General features: G+C 43.4%; 1 protein-coding gene across 2 annotated transcripts in view; it reads left to right on the plus strand.

Moving 5' to 3' along the window:
• Positions 1–1,146: 1,146 nt before the first annotated feature.
• The window catches only part of gna12a (guanine nucleotide binding protein (G protein) alpha 12a), a 124,048-nt gene continuing 102,015 nt past the window's right edge, over positions 1,147–23,179 (plus strand). For both annotated transcript variants that reach the window (XM_070901296.1, XM_070901297.1), the window contains exon 1: positions 1,147–1,600. In XM_070901296.1, coding sequence (XP_070757397.1) covers positions 1,328–1,600 — 273 coding nt within the window. In that variant the 5' untranslated portion in view covers positions 1,147–1,327. The remainder of the gene's footprint in view (positions 1,601–23,179) is intronic.

The raw sequence follows: 23,179 nt of genomic DNA on the forward strand, positions 1-23,179 counted from the left end.
GGGCGTCTAGTATTGGGCATCCAGCCTGTACCACACAACTGCTATGCCTTGTTTATCACAATACATATGCTTCCCATCCCTCCCGAAAGCCGTTCAATCTCCAGGGAGAGGAGAAAAAACAGATAAAATCTGGAATATTCATTTAGGGGAAAAAAACAGATAAAATCTGGGATAGTCATCTAGGATCCCTTTACAATCCTCCTCTGTGCTCTCATGAGCAATGGGAGGAATCCTAAACCCTGTGCAGATGTTTGGAATAACATTGTTTGGAAGGCTGTCTCCTTGCAGGAGACAATTTCTTCCCAAGCATTCACTGGATAGTCAATCGCTGGTGGTGTCTGGGTGGGCGGGGTTTCAATGACTGACAGGGTTTCTACCCAATTGGAAGTAGCTCGTCCGTTTGATTGATGATCTATCTGCCCATTTTATTGGCTAATCTGCTCAGGACGTCGACGAATCACCGGTTGAAGGCAAGTGATTGACAGCGACTGAGGCGGTGCTTCTTATCAGTCAAAGAAGGGTGTGGCACTGCCCAGGCTGCAATCTAACTGAGTTTCTAGGGGAACGATTACTGAACCTACATAGGCAACTTCTTTATTGGAAGATATAAACTAACGAACACAGAACAGAGTTAACGCTTACCTTTAGTTTTACGTTTTAAAATGTAGAACAAGAGCGGGACGATCGGCAGCCATAATATCCAATCAGTGAGCGCTTCTACTGTGATTGACAGTGGAGCTGACCAATCATGAAGGGCTTCTCGGTCTTGATGAACCGCGCCTCTTCTTTTCAAAAAGCCCATAACTGACAGGCAGCTCGACCAATCACAAGTTAAAGCGCGAGATGAAGGTGCCGCCTCTTTGTCTGACAGATAGGGCGTCGGTCGAATGAACGACGGGGCCAGGCGATGATTGACAGGCCGGGGTGGGGGGGGGTGGAAGAACCAATCGAAAGTTACAAACGCGAGACGAGGGTGCCGCCTCTCTGCCTGACGGACAGGGCGCCGGTCGAATGAGCGCCGGAGTCGGCGGTGACTGACAGGCCGCGCGGCCAATCACCGCCGGCGAGCGGCTGACCGGCTCCCAGCCTCCCTCCCTGCCCGCGTCGACTGAAGTTTTCGTCCGTCAGTCGGCGAATGAATGGGGGAGTCGGTGGGTGATTGCGGGAGGTTGGGCAGACTAGTTTAAAACCGCCCTTTAAAAAAAAAATTAACATTTATTTTCTGTTGAATTTACACCGACTTTAAAAAAAAATCCATAATTAATTTTTTTTTTGGCTGAGGGTGTTGGAGGGCGCGAGTGACGGTCGTGAACCACCAACCACCGCCATGGCCGAGTTCGTCCAGCGCCTCAGCGCCTGTTTCCCGGCCTGTCAGTCCAGCCAAAGTGACCGGGCGCAGCGTCGCAGGAGCCGGGAGATCGACGCCCTGCTGGCCCGGGAGAGGCGCTACGTGCGGCGCCTGGTCAAGATCTTGCTGCTGGGGGCCGGCGAGAGCGGCAAGAGCACTTTCCTCAAGCAGATGAGGATCATTCACGGCCGCGACTTCGACTGCAAGGCGCTGGAGGAGTTCAGGGACACCATCTTCGAGAATGTGATCAAGGTAAAACAAATAATAATACAAAATAATCTCATGGTTTGGTGGGGGGTCATCATTTCGCACCCAACAAGACACGCTCAGGTTTGAGAGGGTAGTCCTCATTTTTCTTTTTAGTGCCAAAAGAGAAAGTAATTTGCAACTGGATTTTTGGGGGTGTTTTTTTTAATCTGTTGATTCCTAGTTAGAGCATTGCCTTTTCTTTTTTTGTTCCCCCTTTGCTGAAATTTATGTGTTCTGAGTTGTGTTCACTTCCTTTTCTGAAGTGGGTCTTGTTGTCATGACATGTTTTCCTTTGTGATCAGCTGAAGGGAAGTCTTCACTCTGCTCTCTTCCTTTTGCGATACTCAGCTCGTCGAAAATAAGAAAGACACACACAAGCCACGCTCTGCTCCACCTAACCAGAACTGACACAGTTTTTCAAAAACATCGCCACAGATATAAGCCGTTGCAAATTACTTTTCTACTTTATATGCCAATGCAGTGTCAATATAATATACATGAGGACCATCATCTCCACGCCTCCTTTGATCCCGAGCGTGCATTATTCGGTGTTAAATGATAACCTAGAAAACTTCCCTCCCAAGGTGAATGCTGAATTTTAAAATGGGCAAACCTGTAACTTGTACTGATTTTTTTATTTAACAAGTTGCCTTAATATTAACTGTGGCGAATGAGTTCATTGTAGTCTAGGCTTCTGTTGGCACCTATAACATGTTTGCTATTCTACAAAATAAGTTATACATTGACAGACTACAGTTCTGACGTGTGTGAGTATATATTTTTGGAGACATGCTATGGGGTGGTTTTGGTCTAGGAGACAAGATACATACAAGATGTTGTATGTTAAACTTGGATTTTTAAAATCCTATCTATTGTAAAAGGAAAGGAGTGTCCTGTGCTGTATTTAGAATATGAAAATACTCGACCAGCTCCGTTGGGCGGGCCACATCGTCTGCATTCCTGACACGAGACTCCCAAAGCAAACGCTGTCTTCGGAACTCCTACATGCCAAGCGAGCCCCAGGTGGGCAGAGGAAACATTTCAAGAACACCCTCAAAGCCTCCTTGATAAAGTGCAATATCCTCACCGGCACCTGGGAGTCCCTGGCCCAAGACCGCCCTAAGTGGAGGAAGCACATCTGGGAGGGCGCTGAGCACCTCGAGTCTCGTCGCCGAGAGCATGCAGAAAACAAGTGCAGACAGCGGAAGGAACGTGCGGAAAACCAGACTCCTCACCCACCCTTTCCTTCAACGACTGTTTGTCCCACCAATGACAGAGACTGTAATTCCTGAATTGGACTGTACAGTCACCTGAGAACTCATTTTTGGAGTGGAAGTCTTCCTCGATTTTGAGTGACTGCCTATGATGATGATGATGATTAGAATATGAAAATACAATACAGTATTTTTAAAAACTTGACAAAAGACCATAGGCCATTGTGTAGGGCATCGCCAAGGTTAAAAAAGGTAAGAAAGAGCGAAGTAAAATCAAGGAGTGTAAGTTGTATAATGTCAAACCTGGATTTGAAAATTATGTATGTTGTAGGAGAAAGGAAGGGTTTTGAGGTCCAGGGGCTGGGGAGGATTAGATGGTGCAACACATCTTTATTTCAACGAAGTGAGATTGCAGGGAAGAAGCAGCTTAGGAAGAATAAGAAGAAATTTCAGAGCAGCATACTCTGAAACCACTGATGTGTGGTGACAGGATGAGTGAAATTCTATTCTAATTACATGGGATTCTGGGATCTTTTCTCGTGTTTGGAGATCGAATTTTGAAATGTAATCTCTGTAAATAAATGGGCCTTGGCATTGACACAGAATGGAATGATGCTGCACAGAAAGAGGCCATTCGGCCCATCGTGCTTCTGCTGGCTCTTTGAAAGCTATCCAATTAGTCTCACTCCCCTACTCTTTCTCCATAGCCCACCATTCTTTTTGGTTTCAAGTATTTATCCAATTCCCTTTTGAAAGTTATTAAATCTGGTTCCACCATCGTTTCAGGCAGTGCACTCCAGATCATGTTGCCTCTGGGTCTTTTGTCAATTACTTTAAATCTGTAATCTGTGCCCTCTGCCACTGTAAACAGTTTCTCCTTATTTACTCTGTCAAAACCCGTCAAGATTTTGAACACCTCTGTTAAATCTCCCCATAAGCTTCGCGGCTCTAAGGAGGTCAATGCAAGTTTATCTAGTCTCTCCACGTAGCTGAAGTCTTTCGTCCTTGGTACCAGTCCAGTAAATCTCCTCTGCACCCTCACTAAGGCCTTGACATTTTTCCTATAGTATGATTAAAAAGAGAAAGAGACACAAGGTTATGGCGAGGCAAGAGGTTAGCATGTAACAAGCTTTCTGTTGTCTTGTATTATTTCCAAGAGTGTGTGAAAGGTGGGAGAAGAGCTTCCTCAGATGTGGGAGCAGTGTTGCTCTTTGACAAACATGCCTTTTATAGGGTTAAGCATTGTTAAGGAGGCAAGAAGCATGAAAGGGAAACCAAACTTCTTGTAGGGAGCTTTAGCAAGGAGGAAACGTGGGAGTTCCATTTGAGATAAAAGGAGGCAGTGAGGCTAAAAATGCCAAAAGATGAAGGATTAAGAGTGAAGCCAATTCAAAAAATGAACCTTTCTTGTGTGAGTAACTAATTGTTATTTCTTTTGGTGACATTAAATAAAAGGCCATACTGACTGGGAAAAGAACTTTTAATACAAACCTGTAGAATAGGTGCACATGTACAGATGAAACATGGGAACTTTGCTTTGCTCGGTGGCCAGATTTTTTCACAACAAGAACTGAATTCCACATGGCAATGTTGTGGAAGTATGTAAGGAATAAATATGAAGAAAATATCTCTCGAGTTTATGCAGTAAGTCACTGGCATGGAATAATCTATTGTTTACGGTGCCAAACAGCTGCATCAAGTACAAAAGCAAAAATCTAGCTTTCTTCAGGCTCAGCTGGTGAAAGGCAAAGCAAGTCCAGAGGGAGTATTTTTTGTTCCAAGTATTTATAGAAGAAAATAAGTCTTTTAATTTCTTTGATATTTTTGTCAATTTTATCACCATCCTGGAGACCCTCATCCATGCCTTTGTTACCTCTAGACTTGACTATTCCAATGCTTTCCTAGCCAGCTCCATAAACTTGAGCTCATCCGAAACTCTGCTGCCCGTATCCTAACTCTCACCGAGTCTTCTTCACCCATCACCCCTCGCTGACCCACATTGGCTCCTGCTCTGGCAATGCCTCCATTTTAAATTAAAACATTTTTCTTGTTTTCAAATCCCTCCATGGCCTTTCCCGTCCCTATCTCTGTAACCACCTTCAGCCCTACAACCCTCTGAGATCTCCTCCAATTGTGGCCTCTTGCGCATTACCCCCCCACCCCGCCTCTGCCCTTACCTGTGGAATTTCTTCCCTAAACCTCTCTACCTCTCTTTCCTCCTTGAAGACGCTCCTTAAAACCTACCTCTTTGACCAACCTTTTGGTCACCTGGCCTAATATCTCTGTGACTTGGTGTAAAATTTTGTTTGATAATGCTCCTGTGAAATGCCTTGGGATGTTTTACTACATTAAAGGCACTATATAAATGTAAATTGTTGTCATGTACATTGGGCTCTGTTGAGTTAACTGATCTCAGCCGGGCAGAGGTAGAGTTCCTACATTCTTTTTCAGTATTCCTGAGTTCGAGAGTAAAAAAGCAGCCAGAGATCTCTTTTAGCTATCATATTGTGATGTATGTGTGCGTGGTGTGATTGGGTGAGATCACGGTCCGGCTTAGCTGTGGGTCTCCTTGCAGTCGGATAACTTGCTTGCATCATTGTCTAAGTACAGGTGAAGCATGACCACTTTAGCGAGATGTGAAAGGGCCTCTGGTTCCCATGGAACTTTTAAAATATATTTTTGAGTGGAAGAAAGGGAATCTCTACTTATTTGCCACAATTCTGAATTTTGTAACGGGAGATTTTCACCTTGCAAGCAGGCCTTTTTTAGGATTGTGGATGAAATTAGAAGTTTGAAGGGTTGAAATGTATGGTGAAATACAGTTTAAGAACATAAGAAATAGGAGCAAGAGTAGGCCATTTGGCCCCTCGAGCCTGCTCTGCCATTCAGTAAGATCATGGCTGATCTGATCATGGGCGCAGCTCCACTTCCCCGCCCACTCCCCATAACCTTTTACTCCCTTATTCAAAAATCTGTCTGTCGCTGCCTTAAATATATTCAAAGACCCAGCCTCCACAGCTCTCTGGAGCAGCGAAGTCCAAGATTCACGACCCTCTCAGAAGAAATTCCTCCTCATTTCTGTTTTAAATGGGCGACCCCTTATTCTGAAACTATGCCCCCTAGTTGTAGATTCCCCCACGAGGGGAAACACCCTCTCTGCATCGACCCTGTCAAGCCCCCTCAGAATCCTATATGTTTCAATAAGATCACCTTTCATTCTTTTAAACTCCTATGAGTATAGGCTCAACCTTCCTTCATAAGACAATCCCTTCATCTCAGGAATCAACCTCGTGAACCTTCTCTGAACTGCTACCAATGCAAGTATATCCTTCCTTTAAATAAGGAGACCAAAACTGTACGCAGTACTCCAGGTGTGGGTACTCCAGGAGCAGGACTTCCCTACTTTTATACTCCATCCCCCTTGCAATAAAGGCCAACATTCCATTTGCCTTCCTGATTACTAGCTGTACCTGCATGCTAACCTTTTGCGTTTCATGTACAAGAACCTCTAGATCTCTCTGTACTATAGCATTTTGAAATCGCTCCCCATTTTAATAATTAGCTTTTTTATTTTTCCTACCAAAGTGGATAACCTCACATTTTCCCACATTATACTCCATCTGCCAAATTTTTGCCTACTCAGAGCCTATCTATATCCCTTTTTAGATTCTTTGCGTCCTCCTCACAACTTGCTTTCCCACCTATTAAATGTAGTATCTCCAAATTTGCGGATGACACTAAGTTGGGTGGCAGTGTGAGCTGCGAGGAGGATGCTGTGAGGCTGCAGAGCGACTTGGATAGGTTAGGTGAGTGGGCAAATGCATGGCAGATGAAGTATAATGTGGATAAATGTGAGGTTATCCACTTTGGTGGTAAAAACAGAGAGACAGACTATTATCTGAATGGTGACAGATTAGGAAAAGGGGAGGTGCAAAGAGACCTGGGTGTCATGGTACATCAGTCATTGAAGGTTGGCATGCAGGTGCAGCAGGCGGTTAAGAAAGCAAATGGCATGTTGGCCTTCATAGCAAGGGGATTTGAGTACAGGGGCAGGGAGGTGTTGCTACAGTTGTACAGGGCATTGGTGAGGCCACACCTGGAGTATTGTGTACAGTTTTGGTCTCCTAACCTGAGGAAGGACATTCTTGCTATTGAGGGAGTGCAGCGAAGGTTCACCAGACTGATTCCCGGGATGGCGGGACTGACCTATCAAGAAAGACTGGATCAACTGGGCTTGTATTCACTGGAGTTCAGAAGAATGAGAGGGGACCTCATAGAAACATATAAAATTCTGACGGGGTTAGACAGGTTAGATGCAGGAAGAATGTTCCCAATGTTGGGGAAGTCCAGAACCAGGGGTCACAGTCTAAGGATAAGGGGTAAGCCATTTAGGACCGAGATGCGGAGGAACTTCTTCACCCAGAGAGTGGTGAACCTGTGGAATTCTCTACCACAGAAAGTTGTTGAGGCCAATTCACTAAATATATTCAAAAAGGAGTTAGATGAGGTCCTTACTGCTAGGGGGATCAAGGGGTATGGCGAGAAAGCAGGAATGGGGTACTGAAGTTGAATGTTCAGCCATGAACTCATTGAATGGCGGTGCAGGCTAGAAGGGCCGAATGGCCTACTCCTGCACCTATTTTCTATGTTTCTATGTTTCTATCTTTGTATCATCAAATTTGGCTGCATTATACTCCGTCCCTTCATCCAAGTCATTAATATAAATTGTAAATAGTTGAGGTCCCAACACTGATCCCTGTGGCACCCCACTAGTTACAGTTTGCCAACCTGAAAATTATCCATTTATCCCGACTTTCTGTTTTCTGTTAGGTAGCCAATCCTTTATCCATGCTAATATATTACCGTGGTCCTGATGAGACTGCTGACTTTACAAGTTTTCCACTGTTGTCATGTTTGTTACCCTTGTTTATAAAACACCAACTGAAAGAGAATCTCTCAAGCTTGTAGTTCTGCAGCAAGAGTAAGATTTTAGTAGTTTCCCGTTCCCATGTTAATGTAGTTTATCAGAACTTTAGAATCTTTTACAGTTTAATCTATTTAACTACAATGCAGCTAATTTAATAACAGGTCCAGTATCTTTCCACCAGTTCTTGGTGCATGCAATCTAGCAGCCTCACTATTGTTATCTTGAACTGTGATTTTTCTTTATGAAGTCTACCTGCTGTGATTTTTTTCCCCCTTAATCATAGAATCATAGAAATTTACAGCACACAAAAAGGCCATTTGGCCCATTGTGTCCTTGCCGGCCGACAAAGAGCTATCCAGCCTAATCCCACTTTCCAGCTCTTGGTCTGTCACCTTGTCGGCTATGGCACTTCAAGTGCATATCCAAGTACTTTTTAAATGCTATGAGGGTTTCTGCCTCTACCACCCTTTCAGGTAGTGAGTTCCAGACCCACTCCACCCTCTGGGTGAAAAATTTCTCCTCAACTCCCCTCTAATCCTTCGACCAATTACTTCAAATCTATGACTCCTAGTTATTGACCCCTCTACTAAATTAAATAGGTCCTTCCTATCCACTCTATCTAGGCCCCTAATTTTATACACCTCAATTAAGTCTCCCCTCAGCCTCCTCTGTTCCAAAGAAAACAACCCCAGCCTATCCAATCTTTTCCCATAGCTAAAATTCTCCAGTCCAGGCAATATCCTCGTAAATCTCCTCTGTACAATCTTTAGTACTTGATCTTTGGATGTGAGCGATTGAAGACATAGTGCCATTTATTGCCCGACCTTAGTTGCTCAGAGAATGTGGTGGTGGGCTGCCTTCTTGAACCACTGGAGTCCTTATGGTGTTGTGCTCCCACAACGGTGTTTGGTAGGGAATTCCAGATTATTGACTGAATTAATGGCAATGTATGTCCAAGTCAGGATGATGTGTGGCTTGGAGGGGAACTTAGAGGTGATGGTGTTCCCACAGCATTGTTGCTTTTGTTCTTGATGGTAGAGGTAGCAGGGGAGGGAGGTGCTTAGTGAGTAGCTGCAGTGTATCCTGTAGATTGTATATACTGTAGCCATCATGTGCTGGTTGTGGAGGTAGTGGATATTGAGTCCTGTGACTGGCATCAGCTGAACTGCTGTGTCCTTGATGGTGTCCAGTTTCTTTAGTTGTATTGCAACTGTACCCATCCGGGCGAGGCTTTGCGGAGCCAGGAGGTGAGCCACTTGTTGCAGAGTACCCAGCAAGTGTCCTGTTTCTCCAGCCTTGGTGTTGATCTACGTGGCCCACAGGATGTTGATCATGGGGGACTTGCTGATGGTGGTGCCTTTCAAGGTAATGGGGAAATGGCTGGGCTTTCTCTTGTTTGAGATGCTCTTGTATGGTGTGAATGTTACCTGCCACTTGACAGCCCAAGTCTGGATGTTATCCAGGTCCTGTTGTAGGCTGGCGTGGGTTTTTATTGTAGTTGTAAATGGAGCTGAATACTGTAAAATTGTCATCAAACAGCCCTACCCCATAGTATATGATGATGGGAAGATCAATAATGAAACTGTTGAAGATGCTTATTTGAGGAACTCCTGCAGTAATGTTCTGGGGCTGTGATAGCTGGCCTCCCAACAACTATGACCATTGGAGGGTTTTCCTTATGACTAGTATTGACTTCAGTTTTGCTATGGAGGTATCGGCCATCATAGCAGAAGTATAAACCTTGCCACCGGAGGTACTCGCAGCCATCTTTTCCATTTCCAAGCAGTCTGACCAGTTTACAGTTTTGTACTTAGTCTCTTGAAGTCGAGGGCTTCGACTCTTTCATCTTCTCTGGCATTCAGCTCTTGCATCCATGTCTGGATAAAGGTTGTTATTGGGTCTGGAGCTGACCTCAGCTCCTGCATCGTTACCTCTGGTGTCCCCAAGAATCTATCCTTGACCCCCCTCCTATTTCTCATCTACATGCTGCCCCTTGGCGATATCATCCGAAAACACAGTGTCTATTTCCACATGTACGCTGATGACACCCAGCCCTACCTTGCCGTCACTTCTCTTGACCCCCTCCATGGTATCTAAATTGTCAGACTGCTTGTCCGACATCCAGTTCTGGATGAGCTGAAATGTTCTCCAACAAAATATTGGGAAGACCGAAGCCATTGTTTTCGGTCCCAACCACAGACTCCAACCCTCCTCCTAACATCTGTCTGAAGTTGAACCATACTGCTCGCAACCTTGGTGTCATATTTGACCCTGAAATGAGCTGCTCACCACATATCCGCAGCATTACTAAGACCGCCTATTTCCAGCTCCGTAGCATCGCCCGTCTCCGCTCATCCGCTGCTGAAACACTCATCCATGCCTTTGTTAGCTCTAGACTTGACTATTCCAATGCACTCCTGGCTGACCTCCCACATTCTACCATATGTAAACTAGAGGTAATCCAAAACTTGACTGTCCGTGTCCTAACTTGCACTAAGTTCCTCTTACCCATTATCATCCTAGGTGGTCCCTCGTCTTGAGGATGACTTGCTTCCACGCCAAAAAGTATGAGTTCACAGGTATTTCAATGAAGGACCTAAAATTCCAGGTCCCGAACTACATGTTGAAAGATGGAAGATGCATGTGCATGGATTTTTTTTAACGTGTGGTGGCCGTTGCACACCACATTGAATAAGCGTTTGGCCACCTGCTCTAATTTCTCCTTATTTGGCTCGGTGACAAATTTTTTTCTTTTAATACTCCTGTGAAGCACCTTGGGGCTTTTTACTGCGTTAAAGGTGCTATATAAATATAAATGTTGGGATCTTTTATATCCACCCGAGAGCAGCCCTAGGTTTAATGTCTCATCCGAAAGACGGCACGACCAACAGTGCGGCACTCCCTCAGCACTGCAGGAATGGCAGCCTAGATTTATGTGCTTAAGCCCCTAGAGTGGGACTTGAACCCACAACCTTCTGACTCAGAGGTGGGAATGCTACTCACTGAGCCACAGTTGACACTCAGAAAAGTGTAGGGACGCTGATTTTCAATGTTTTTGTCCAAATGGATTGTAAAGTACATGCTCCCCTGCCCACCACCAAAAAAAAATTGAGCACTCTTTGTCTTGCAGAGGAAATTTCAATAATCTTGTCGCCTCATTATGATGTTTGAGCCTCTAGTATCATATTTGTTCTAAAGTTGTTCATCCTCTTGTACTGAATGGCTCTGTTAATTGGATGATAGTCCAGTGCTATGTACTGATTTTTTTTTTGTTCACCCTTGGAGACTTCCTGTTTGGTATGTTGGACTGGAATAATTCCAGTGCTTGCTAATTCCTTCTGAAGTAATTTGTCAAGTGGGGCCTGTTGCTAAGTGGCTCTCTGATGAATTAGAAACCAGTAAAAGTAGGTTTTCAGCTTATTGTGAGAATAATACTAAAAATTTTCTCAAGGCAGGAAGCGTTTTGCCTAACTAGATTTTCAAGGTGTAGGGTAGAGAGGAGTGAGTACTCGAACATTGAAATTATCTGTACTCCTTTTTCTTTAGCTCTTCCAGGGTTCAATCTCTCCTTTCGAAATGGTATCACGTAGGTTAAGAAGATGCTTATTTTCTGAAATCTCATTGCTTTCTTTTGAGAGGAGATTTAAGAGTCGCTCTTATTGCAAATGGCTCACTTAAAAGTGCTGCAGCTTAAAGCAGCACCAACCTAGCTGGCAATGTAGGGCAGCTGCGCCTGGCGACTCCCAAGACCCATCTAGACATTTATCTGTGTCAGGAGGTATCGGCCTCCATAGCAGAAGTATAAACATTGCCACTGGAGGAACTTCGATTTCCAAGCAGTCTGACCAGTTTACAGTTTTGTGCTTTGTGGCTTGCAAGCACTTTTGTTTCCACAGCAGCTGGACCCTTTGAAAATACTGTGCGCAGAATCCATCCTAAAGTGGTTTATCCAATATAAATGTCAGTCAAATAGGACCCCAGTATCTGCAGTTGTGGTTATACTCCAGGTGCTTAAAAACAGATCAGTGGCAACAGCAGAGAAGGTTGAGAGGAGATTTGATAGAGGTGTTTAAAATCGTAAAGGATTTAGATACAGAAAGTGTTTCCAACGGCTGAAGACTCGCTAACGAGAGGGCACCGATTTGAGATGATTGGTAGAAGAACCAGAGGTGACAAAAGGAAAAAAGATTTACGCAGCGAGTGGTTAGGCTTTGGAATGCCTAATAAGGTGGTGGATGCAGATTCAATCGTAGCCTTCAAAAGCGATATGGCTAACTGCTTGAATGAGAAAAAAATTGCAGGGATGTGGGGAAAGAGCTTGAGGAGTGGAACTAACTGGATTACTCTTCAAGAATAGCCAGAGCAGACTCAATGGGCCGAATGGCGGCCTCCTGTGCTGTACTGTTCTATGATTTTAGTATCAATTCTCAGCCAACAGTATCTGATATTACTTGCCTGTGAATCAGACACTCCTGATCATTAATGAGCTCCATGTTTACATAGGTGCAGAGTTCAGATTTTGGGTGATAAATTTCCTTCATGGTTTTGAGTGTGGGCAGAAGCATCTGCTTTCTCAAAACATGTGAAGTGCCCAAGAGGTCCGATAACTACCCTACCAACCTTGAAACTCGGCTTAACACTGCACTGGAGTCGTCGGGACGTCCCAAGAGGTGGGACGTGGCCCTCTCAATTCAAATTGAAACTTAAAATGCCAGTATAATTACATCCTCATTTCTAAACCAGTTCCGCAGCTGGGTGGGGTGCTTTTAACGATGTGTGCAATCTATTATGAAAAATGTATTTTTCGTGACTGACAAATCTAATTGTTATCGCTTAATTGTGTTCATTTTCACTTTATCTTAATGTTATAATGGAAAATAAATGTCTGCAGCCACTTTGGAAAGTTTTGTTTTTAAGAAAAAAAAGGAAAGATCTCCCATAGGCTACTGCCTACGGTAATTTTACAGCAAAGTTCCTGTACCTGTGTCTGATAACTTCTTCTTAATAATAATGACTTTTATTTATATAGCGCCTTTAATGTAGTAAAACATCTTGAGGCGCTTCACAAGTCTTACAACACGTTAGATATTGACAAGGGAGGGAAAGAGAAAAAGCGGAGAAGAAAGTGTAAAAGAGGTAAAAGACTCTCTGGTTTGAAGCAGCAGCCAAAATGTCGAGTTCACTTTGCTGCTGCCATTATGTAATGAAATCTACACGTATAGTGGGGAAAGAAACAGGTTAGGCACTTATCCCCACCCTATTTTCCTGTATTCAAATATTTCTTCTGGCTAATCCTAAAAGAAATGAAGAGTTCCTGGTTCCTCCACTTCGTAAAACAGGCAGACTTCCTTATAGTTGTAAATAAATTTTAAATGGAAGCCTCTTGTAAGCCATAAGACTTTACATTTGGATGTATCGACATTTTACAGTTCTTCTCTACGTTTTATTGAATAAAGATAAGTCCTAACTCTTATCTTTCCGCCCCCCCCCCCCCCAATTATTTCCTGTTTTAAAAATAAGTCACCACCATTTGGTCTACTCACTTAACCACTATCTATCGAAGCACCTTTTCATAATATTGAGAGAAATGGGTTTCAGAACTGAGTAATTTATCAAGTATGCAACCTCTCCAGTTTATGTTTTAATTTTTCTGTATTTGGATTCCTCACTTCCAATTTTTTTTAACCACTAAAGGATTACAGTGCTGATATTTTTTCCTGTAATTTCAGTTCGTGGAGATTATGTACAGCATTCATTTTGTGTATGTGTATATTTATAATCGTTTAAAAGAAAATTGATGCCATTTAGCTACGGATTAAAACTCTGGCCCACACCCAAAATGAAGAATAAATAGATACATTACTAATCCTTTTGTATTTTTGAGATTTCTATAGCTTAACTGATATACTTTATTTTCTAAAGGAATGGTTTATGATCCTTGACTATTGAAACATGAATATCATTTGTTCAATATCTGGGCTTTAAAATTCCCATAAATGTAAGTGCTGTTCTCAAATGTGACCTAAGCCTCCTTGTAGGAATACAATATGGATCTGCGTAAATAGTGACTTGGTTTTTCTTGCATTTATTGTACTGTATTTCGTTTAGAATTATAAAATGCCTTCTGTTTTTAATATTCTCCCCATTTTACCGCTAGGTCCCATTGTCTAGGAACTGTATCCATAGTGCAGCTGAGGGGGTGGGTTGTGGAGTATGTGAGAGTAGCCAAGGTTTTGATTACCATTTCTTTGAAGTTGTGCTGAGCTTTTCCTCGTGCTTCCCTGCACCTGAGAGTGGGACCTTTTTTGTGGCACAAGCATCTGAGCTTTCAATATGCGAGCTCCAGCATGCGCTCCCTGCCAAGATTAATATTTTGTTTGACAAAATATAATTGAACAATTAAACTTCACTTTAAAGAAAGAATTATTCTCATAAGATTTGTAAGTATGCTGATTCAAGTAAGTGATAGCATTCTTTTCAGCTTTATGCAAAGGCACATCATTATTTATAAATTCATTTTTTTTAGTTGTAAAATAGCTAAAAATGTAGCGGTTGCTGTTTTTTCAAGTAAAGCACAGCAAACTCCTGATAACAAATTGTGGCCTTGCTTGAAATGACTTGAATGTATAATTCTGTGAAACCATACTATCTTCAGAAGGGCATACTGTAATTTCAAATGTTACTGAAGGGGCACCCAGGTACTTAAATTTAAAGTTATAGACTTTTACTGGTATTAAAACTGGTTAGTTGGGCTGTGGCTATTGGTGCAAGTTTTGATCAATAGCAGACAGTGATTAATAATGTAATCAAGGTCAATGCTGTTTAGCTCAGGGCATCCAGAGGGAGATACTCACTGATAATTGTAAGAATGGAGACCATTAGTGCCGACTTGTGTTTCACACTCTGCACCTTTCAGTATTAAACAATTGAAATATGAGATTGTAGAATTCTGAAAATATAGATTTTTTTTTTATGCCCTCTAGTTACAGAGATAGCTGGAAGCTGTCTAATTATAGTTTGTAGGTGGGACTTTCTGAACTCAAGTTATTGGATCCATTTCTTTTTTGTATGTAATTTGTGTTCATGGAGGCTTTTAGCTTGCACTGCGTGACATTAATGGGTCGAGTCTTATCTGCTGATATCACATGCTGAATCATGATTTATTTTTCTCTCCTTTTTTTCCCCCTCTTCTCTCCTGAAGGATACAGTTCTGGGGATGCCTGTCATTTTACACTTAGCCATTCTTAATAATTGATCTACTGGTCAGTGTTACACCTAACTCCCATTTTATCTGTTGTTCCTGCATTGTTGCTTCACGTGTGTAACGTCTGTGTCGCACTTGCACCTGATTGATTGTGCCCATATACTGGACAACGTCCGTGTTCTCGATCAGGCCAACATCCCCAGCATCAAAGCACTGACCACACTTGACCAGCTCCGTTGGGTGGGCTACATCGTCCGCATGCCCGACACGAGACTCCCAAAGCGAGCGCTCTACTCGGAACTCCTACACGGCAAGGGATCCCCAGGTGGGCAGAGGAAACGTTTCAAGGACACCCTCAAAGCCTCCCTGATAAATTGCAACGTCCCCACCGGCACCTGGGAATCCCTGGCCAAAGACCGCCCTAAGTGGAGGAAGAGCATCCGGGAGGGCGCTGAGCACCTTGAGTCTAGTCATCGAGAGCATGCAGAAAGCAAGTGCATACAGCGGAAACAACGTGCCGGAAACCAGTCCCACCCACCCTTTCCTTCAACCACTGTCTGTCCCACCTGTGACAGAGAATGTAATTCCCGTATTGGACTGTTCAGTTACCTGAGAACTCACTTTGTTCTGTGCGGCCTGTTTCTTTTGCTGTGCAGTCCCTTTAAATTTCTGTGCGTGCACTGTATTTACAGTGGAAAAGCCGGCGAGCGGCCTGCATGGGACCTTTCCCATTACTGCGTGACCGCGCAGCTTAGAGGGAACATTGGGTGTGATGTTTTTATCGATTGTCGAGACAGGCCAAGAAATAATTTGTTATTTACAGTGCAAGGGGAAACGACATCAAAGCATTGCTCATTAATCACCCATCATTTCGGTGCCTTTTTTTATTTACTTGTATGAATATACTTTGCTTTAAAACCTTAACATTTAAAAGTAGCACTTTCTGCCGCATCCCTCCCTCAAAATCCTTTGTGGAAAAAATGTTCTAAACATCCTGATATGTGACAGTCTCTAACAGTATTTTCCATTGTTGGCTTGTATCTCTGAGAAGATTCAACGTGAAGGTCATACGGGTCCTCTGAGCCTTCATTCTCGGCTGGGAGGTTCACCCAATTGCAGTTTTAAAAATTTCCAGCATGCATTTGTGCCGAGAATGTGCAGAAATAAACAACCCTTGCTGTTTGGAAGCCATGCCCCCCACCCCAACCCTCATACTTTTGCTTTATGGACAGTGGGCAAAAACCTCTAGCAAAGCTATTTTTCAATACAGTTAAGGTAACGACAGATATTTATTGTATAAAAAATCAAAATGAAGGTAAAACATGTACTCTTCAACTTTTAACTTTGTAAGCGAGAACAGTCCATACTACATACCAGCTGATGAATCGCAAATATAGTCAGCATGTACAGTAAGAGTCGCATATCAACACAGCTAATGAGGGAACCCAAGAGTGAGGAAGGTGCAAGTTTTGGATTTCCGAATATATTCAAAATGCAGCAGCATTTCTTTCATTTTTTGAGTTTTTCTCTGTATAATCATTGCTTGTATAGGGAATAACAAGTTCTGAAAGATTCGGAGGTTCTGAGTACACGGGCAGATTTAAACATGCATAATGAAATAAACGGTTTTGGTAAACCATTTTGCTCAACCATTGCAGAGGTATTTTACAAAACGAACTGCAAGAAGTGATTAAATTTAGATCTGCAATTTGTAGCCAAAATGCACAGCATAATAGCAAGTTAATACTTGGAGTATAGTTTTTTTTTAAAAACCACACTGGGCAGAATAGGGCTGAAAAAAAGTTTGGACTCAACCTCTGTCCTGTACCTGTATAGCCTCTTTTGTGGGTATCCCTTAGATTTGTGTTTGGGAATTGACACACGAGTTTGATTATCATCATGTGGGCAGATGTCTATTAGTTCCCTATTTAATTTTCCTGGCCAGTCTAATAGTAGTTGTTCTGTTTCTCCCGTCCATCCCATCCCCAGATTGAAAAGCACAAACAGGCAATTAGTACTGTGATGTGCAGACAAATGTACTTGTGTGGAGCACTTTAGATGGTGGCTGCTGGAATGACGAGACTAAGGGCCCAAGTTTCCACATGATTCGCGCCTGATTTTTAGGAGCAACTGGTGGAGAACGGACTATTTTAGAAATCGCAATTCTCCACATTTTATTTTCTGCAGTTCTAGTCAGGTAGAACAGTTCTAGTTTAGAACAGAATTTTTTCTTCAAAAGGGGCGTATCCGGCCACTGACGCCTGATTTGAAAGTTCCCACTGTGAAAATGTACTCCAAACTAAAGTAGAATGGAGCCAGTGAAGATTTTTGTAGAACTGAAAAAACCTGTTCTACACATTAAAAAATCAGGCGCAGGTTACAAATTAGGCGTCAGAACGAGGTGGGGGGGGGGAAGGGAACTCATTAAATTCTACAATAAATCCTTATTTATACTTCTACAAATATTATACAAATAAATCCAACCTGAATAAACATTTATAAGCCAAGAAAAGATTAAATAAACCATCTTCCTACCTGTGTGAAAGTGCTTCAGCCAGGGAGAATTCTGCAGCCGTTCGTGCCGCTGAGAGGGAGGGAGGGAGGGCGTCGGGTCGGGGAACAGGAGCGCGGGTCGGGTCAGTCGGGGGGGGGAGGGGGAGGGGAGGCGAGGCGGGTGTCGGTGCGGGGGGGGGGGGGAGCGGGTGTCGGGTCTCTGGTCGGGTCGGGGGGGGCTGGGGAGCGGGTGTCGGGTCTGGTCAGGCGGGGAGCAGGAGCTGGCTGTGAGAGGAGCCCCAGTGAGGCCATTGGGCCAGGGCTAGGGGCTGCGTGCTTCGGGCCCCTCCCACACAGTTCGGCGCCTGGAGCTACTGCACTTGCGTGCCGACTGTAGCGCGCATGTGCAGAGGTCCCGGCACTGTTTTCAGCGCCGGGACCTGGCTCCGCCCCCCCACAGCTCGTGCTGACTGCGCCAAGGGCCAGAGGACCTGTCAGTAGGTGCAAACTACCGAGGATTTTTTTAGGCGCCGTTTTAGGCGCGAAAAACGGGCGCCCAGCTCGGAGGGGCGCCCGTTTTTTTTCTTGTGGAAACTTGGGCCCTAACAGTGTATCCCTGAAAAGAGAATGTGGAGCTGCAGTGACTCTTGAGGGTTTACTATCGACATCATAAGCCGGATTTGTACAGATCTAATTCCAGTATCGGGGGCCTTTCTATTCTTGTGCAAGTTTCCATGTAGTGTTTAAAAGCAGTTGCCTACTAACCACGGTATTCAAACCAGTTGTGTCCATGTCCCCCACTAACTAGGTCACCTCTGGGGAAAAATCTACTGGTTTGTGCCATGGAATGGCATTTTGTTTTAAACCAATTAAGGCGATGAAAATATTAGTACTCTACTAATGTTGCAGTGGCTGTTTAGAAACTGTAGAGCTTCAGGTCCTGATGGTATCCAATGAGTTTGATCTCTAAATAAAGCACTTTATATTGTGTGTACAAGATGTAACTTTGTGTTTACTTTGTCTTGTTCAGTCATAATGAGACTACCTTTTAACCACTCATCTTGGTTGCCCTGCCGTTTAAAACTTGTACAGTATATGTAAACCTTGTGTTTGCTTTTCTATTTCCCTGCCACTCCATAAAGACACTCAAGCTTTAAAGTGATTAATTTACTGTAGGGAGTAGTGTAGAGAGAATATTTTTGTAACTTTTCTAATTTAACCTTCCATTCATTCAAAATTGTTCTGAAGTATAGGGTGGAACTTTCACAAGAACATAAGAAATGGGAGCAGATATTGTCCACACAGTTCCTCAAGCCCACTCCGCCATTCAATAAGATCATGGCTGAAGTTCCTGCCCTATCGCCATATCCCTTAGTGCTCAAGAATCTATCAATCTTAGTCTTGAATATATTCAACGACTGAGTAACCGCAGGGATAGAGAATTCCAAAGATTCACAACCCTCTGAAGAAATTTCTCCTCATCTCAGTCTTAAATGGCTGACCACTTAACCTGAGACAGTGACCCTCAGCTTAGACTCTCCAGCTCGGGGAAATGGCCTCTCAGCCGTTATCTTGTCAAGCCCGCTAAGATTTTTATATGTTTCAATTAGATTACCTCTCGTTCTTTTAAACTTCAAAGAACATAGGCCCATTCTGCTCTCTCTCTTCATAGGAAATCCCTCTTATCCCAGGAATCAATCTAGTGAACCTTCGTTGCACCCTCTCTAAGGCAAGTATATACTTCCTTGGGTAAGGAGACCAAAAGTGTACACAGTACTCTAGTTAGGGCTGGATTTTCGGCAGGTTTGTGACCAGGATTTCGCTGCGATTTGACCCTCCGCGGCGAAAACCCGATCGGCGGGATCCTTGGGTACCTTTTTGCGGTGGCGCTTTCACGTACTGCCGGGGAGAAGTGCGCAGGATTGCGTTTGGTCGTACTTTCGGCTCTCCCGACTCTTACGCCATGCCCAGAATACTGATAGGTCAAACCTGTCAGTGCAGCCCTCCCTGCCAGCAGTGGTAAGTATGAAGCTCTGCAAAAAAGGTAAGTTAAAGTTTTTATTAATTATTTTTCAGCGATTTTAGTAGGTAAAGGTTTTGTGAGTGATTTTCGCAAAATTTTTTTTCCCCCTCCCAAGGCGCCTCTCGCAGCGCAACTGGCCCCGGACGAAAGCTGCCGAAACTCGTATTGTCGTGCAACGCTGACTTTACAGCTGTAAAGGCCGAAAGCTAGGCCTAAAAACGGTAGTGCAGTGAAAACGGTAATTTTGGCATAAAACTTCCATTTTTGCTGAAACCTGAAAATCTAGCCCATGGTGTGGTCTCCCCGTAGTCCTAAATAATTGCAGCAAGACTTCATTACTCTTGTACTTCAACCCCCTTACAATAAAGACTGAGATAGCATTTGCCTTCCTAATTACTTGCTGTATCTGCCTGTGAACTTTCTGTGATTCATATACAAGGACCTCCAAATCCCTCTGCATACCAACATTTTCTACTTTCTCACCATTTAAAAAAAAAAAATCTGCTTTTCCATTCATCCTACCAAAGTGAATGATTTCACACATCCCCACATTATACTCCATCTGCCACCTTGCCCAATCATTTAACCAGTCTGTATCTCTTTGCAGCCTCTTTGCTTCCTCCTCACAGCTTACTTTTCCACCGAGCTTTGTGTAGTTAGCAAATTTAGATTTGTTACACTCAGTCCCCTCATCTAAGTCATTGAATCAGAAGGATTAATAAGCAATCTCCTAGTAAAGGATCCCCTTGGAATGAGCGATCATAGCATGATTGAATTTCAAATTCAGATGGAGGGTGAGAAAGTTGGATCTCTAACCAGCGTACTAAACTTAAATGAAGGAGACTATGAAGGTATGAGGGCTGAGTTGGCTAAAGTGGACTGGGAAAATAGATTAAAGTGCAGGACGGTTGATGAAAGGTGGTGTACATTTAAGGAGGTATTTCACAACTCTTTCAAAATATATTCCAGTGAGGAGGAAAGAGCGTAAGAAAAAAGATAGCCATCCGTGGCAAACTAAAGAAATAAAGGACGGTATCCAATTTAAAAACAAGGGCATACGATGTGGCCAAAACTAGTGGGAGGACAGAAGATTGGGAAGCATTTAAAAGTCAACAAAGAATGACTAAAAAACTGATTAAGAAAGGGAAGATCAACTATGAAAGTAAACTAACATGAAATATAAAAACAGATCGCAAGAGTTTCTGTAGGTATATAAAAAGGAAAAGAGTGGCTAGAGTAAATGTTGGTCCCTTAGAGAACGAGACCGTGGAATTAGTAATGGGGAACAGAGATGGCAGAAACTCTGAACAAATATTTTGCATCAGTCTTTATGGTAGAGGACACGTACAATATTCCGACATGGATAGTCAAGGGGCTATGGGGAGGGAGGAACTTAACACAATCACTAAGGAGGTGGTACTCAGCAAGATAATGGGACTAAAGGCAGATAAATCCCCTGGACCTGATGGCTTGCATCCTAGGGTCTTAAGAGAAGTAGCGGCAGGGATAGTGGATGCATTGGTTGTAATTTACCAAAATTCCCTAGATTCTGGTGAGGTCCCAGCAGATTGGAAAACTACAAATGTAACGCCCCTTTTTAAACAGGAGGCAGACAAAACCTATAGACCATTTAGCCTAGCCTCTGTGGTTGGGAAGATATTGGAGTCCATTATTAAAGAAGCAGTAGCAGGACATTTGGAAAAGCAAAATTCGGTCAGGCAGAGTCAGCATGGATTTATGAAGGGAAAGTCATGTTTGACAAATTTGCTAGAATTCTTTGAGAATGCAATGAACAGGGTGGATAAAGGGGAACCAGTGGATGGTGTTGTATTTGGACTTCCAGAAGACATTTGACAAGGTGCCACATAAAAGGTTACTGCACAAGATAAAAGTTCACTGGGTTGGGGGTAATATATTAGCATGGACAGAGGATTGGTTAACGAATACAAAACAGAGAGTAGAGATAAATGGTTCATTCTCGGCAATCAGAAACCAGTGGGGTGCCGCAGGGATCAGTGCTGGGACCCCAACTATTTACAATCTATATTAACGACTTGGAGGAAGGGACCAAGTGTAACGTAGCCAAGTTTGCTGACGATACAAAGATGGGAGGAAAAGCAATGTGTGAGGAGGAAACACATAATCTGCAAAAGGACATAGACAGGCAAAGTGAGTTGGCAAAAATTTGGCAGATGGAGTATAATGTTGGCAAGTGTGAGGTCATGCAGTTTGGTAGAAAAAAATCAAAGAGCAAGTTATTATTTAAATGGAGAAAGATTGCAAAGTGCTGCAGTACAGCGGGACCTGGGGTTACTTGTGTATGAAACCCAAAAGATGACATAAGAACATAAGAATTAGGAACAGGAGTAGGCCATCTAGCCCCTCGAGAATGCTCCGCCATTCAACAAGATCATGGCTGATCTGGACCTCAGCTCCACTTAACCCGCCGCTCCCCATCACCCTTAATTCCCTTATTGGTTAAAAATCTATTTATCTGTGATTTGAATACATTCAATGAGCTAGCCTCAACTGCTTCCCTGGGCAGAGAATTCCACAGATTCACAACCCTCTGGGAGAAGAAATTCCTTCTCAACTCGGTTTTAAATTGGCTCCCCCGTATTTTGAGGCTGTGCCCCCTAGTTCTAGTCTCCCCGACCAGTGGAAACAACCTCTCTGCCTCTATCTTGTCTATCCCTTTCATTATTTTAAATGTTTCTATAAGATCACCCCTCATCCTTCTGAACTCCAACGAGTAAAGACCCAGTCTACTCAATCTATCATCATAAGGTAACACCCTCATCTCCGGAATCAGCCTAGTGAATCGTCTCCGTACCCCCTCCAAAGCTAGTATATCCTTCCTTAAGTAAGGTGACCAAAACTGCACGCAGTACTCCAGGTGCGGCCTCACCAATACCCGATACAGTTGCAGCAGAACCTCCCTGCTTTTGTACTCCATCCCTCTCGCAATGAAGGCCAACATTCCATTCGCCTTCCTGATTACCTGCTGCACCTGCAAACTAACTTTTTGGGATTCATGCACAAGGACCCCCAGGTCCCTCTGCACCGCAGCATGTTGTAATTTCTCCCCATTCAAATAATATTCCCTTTTACTGTTTTTTTTTCCAAGGTGGATGACCTCACATTTTCCGACATTGTATTCCAATTGCCAAAACCTTAGCCCATTCGCCTAACCTATCTAAATCTCTTTGCAGTCTCTCTGTGTCCTCTACACAACCTGCTTTCCCACTAATTCTTTGTGTCATCTGCAAATTTTGTTACACTACACTCTGTCCCCTCTTCCAGGTCATCTATGTATATTGTAAACAGTTGTGGTCCCAGCACCGATCCCTGTGGCACACCACTAGCCACCGATTGCCAACCTGAAAAGGTTTATCCCGACTCTCTGCTTTCTGTGAGTTAGCCAATTCTCTATTCATGCTAATACATTTCCTCTGACTCCGCGTACCTTTATCTTCTGCAGTAACCTTTTGTGTGGCACCTTATCGAATGCCTTTTGGAAATCCAAATGCACCACATCCATCAGTACACCTCTATCCACCATGCTCGTTATATCCTCAAAGAATTCCAGTAAATTAGTTAAACATGATTTCCCCTTCATGAATCCATGTTGCGTCTGCTTGATTGCATTATTCCTATCTAGATGTCCCGCTATTTCTTCCTTAATGATAGCTTCAAGCATTTTCCCCACTACAGATGTTTA

The sequence above is a fragment of the Pristiophorus japonicus genome, chromosome 15, assembly GCF_044704955.1.
Source record: "Pristiophorus japonicus isolate sPriJap1 chromosome 15, sPriJap1.hap1, whole genome shotgun sequence".
Lineage (NCBI taxonomy): Eukaryota > Metazoa > Chordata > Chondrichthyes > Pristiophoridae > Pristiophorus > Pristiophorus japonicus.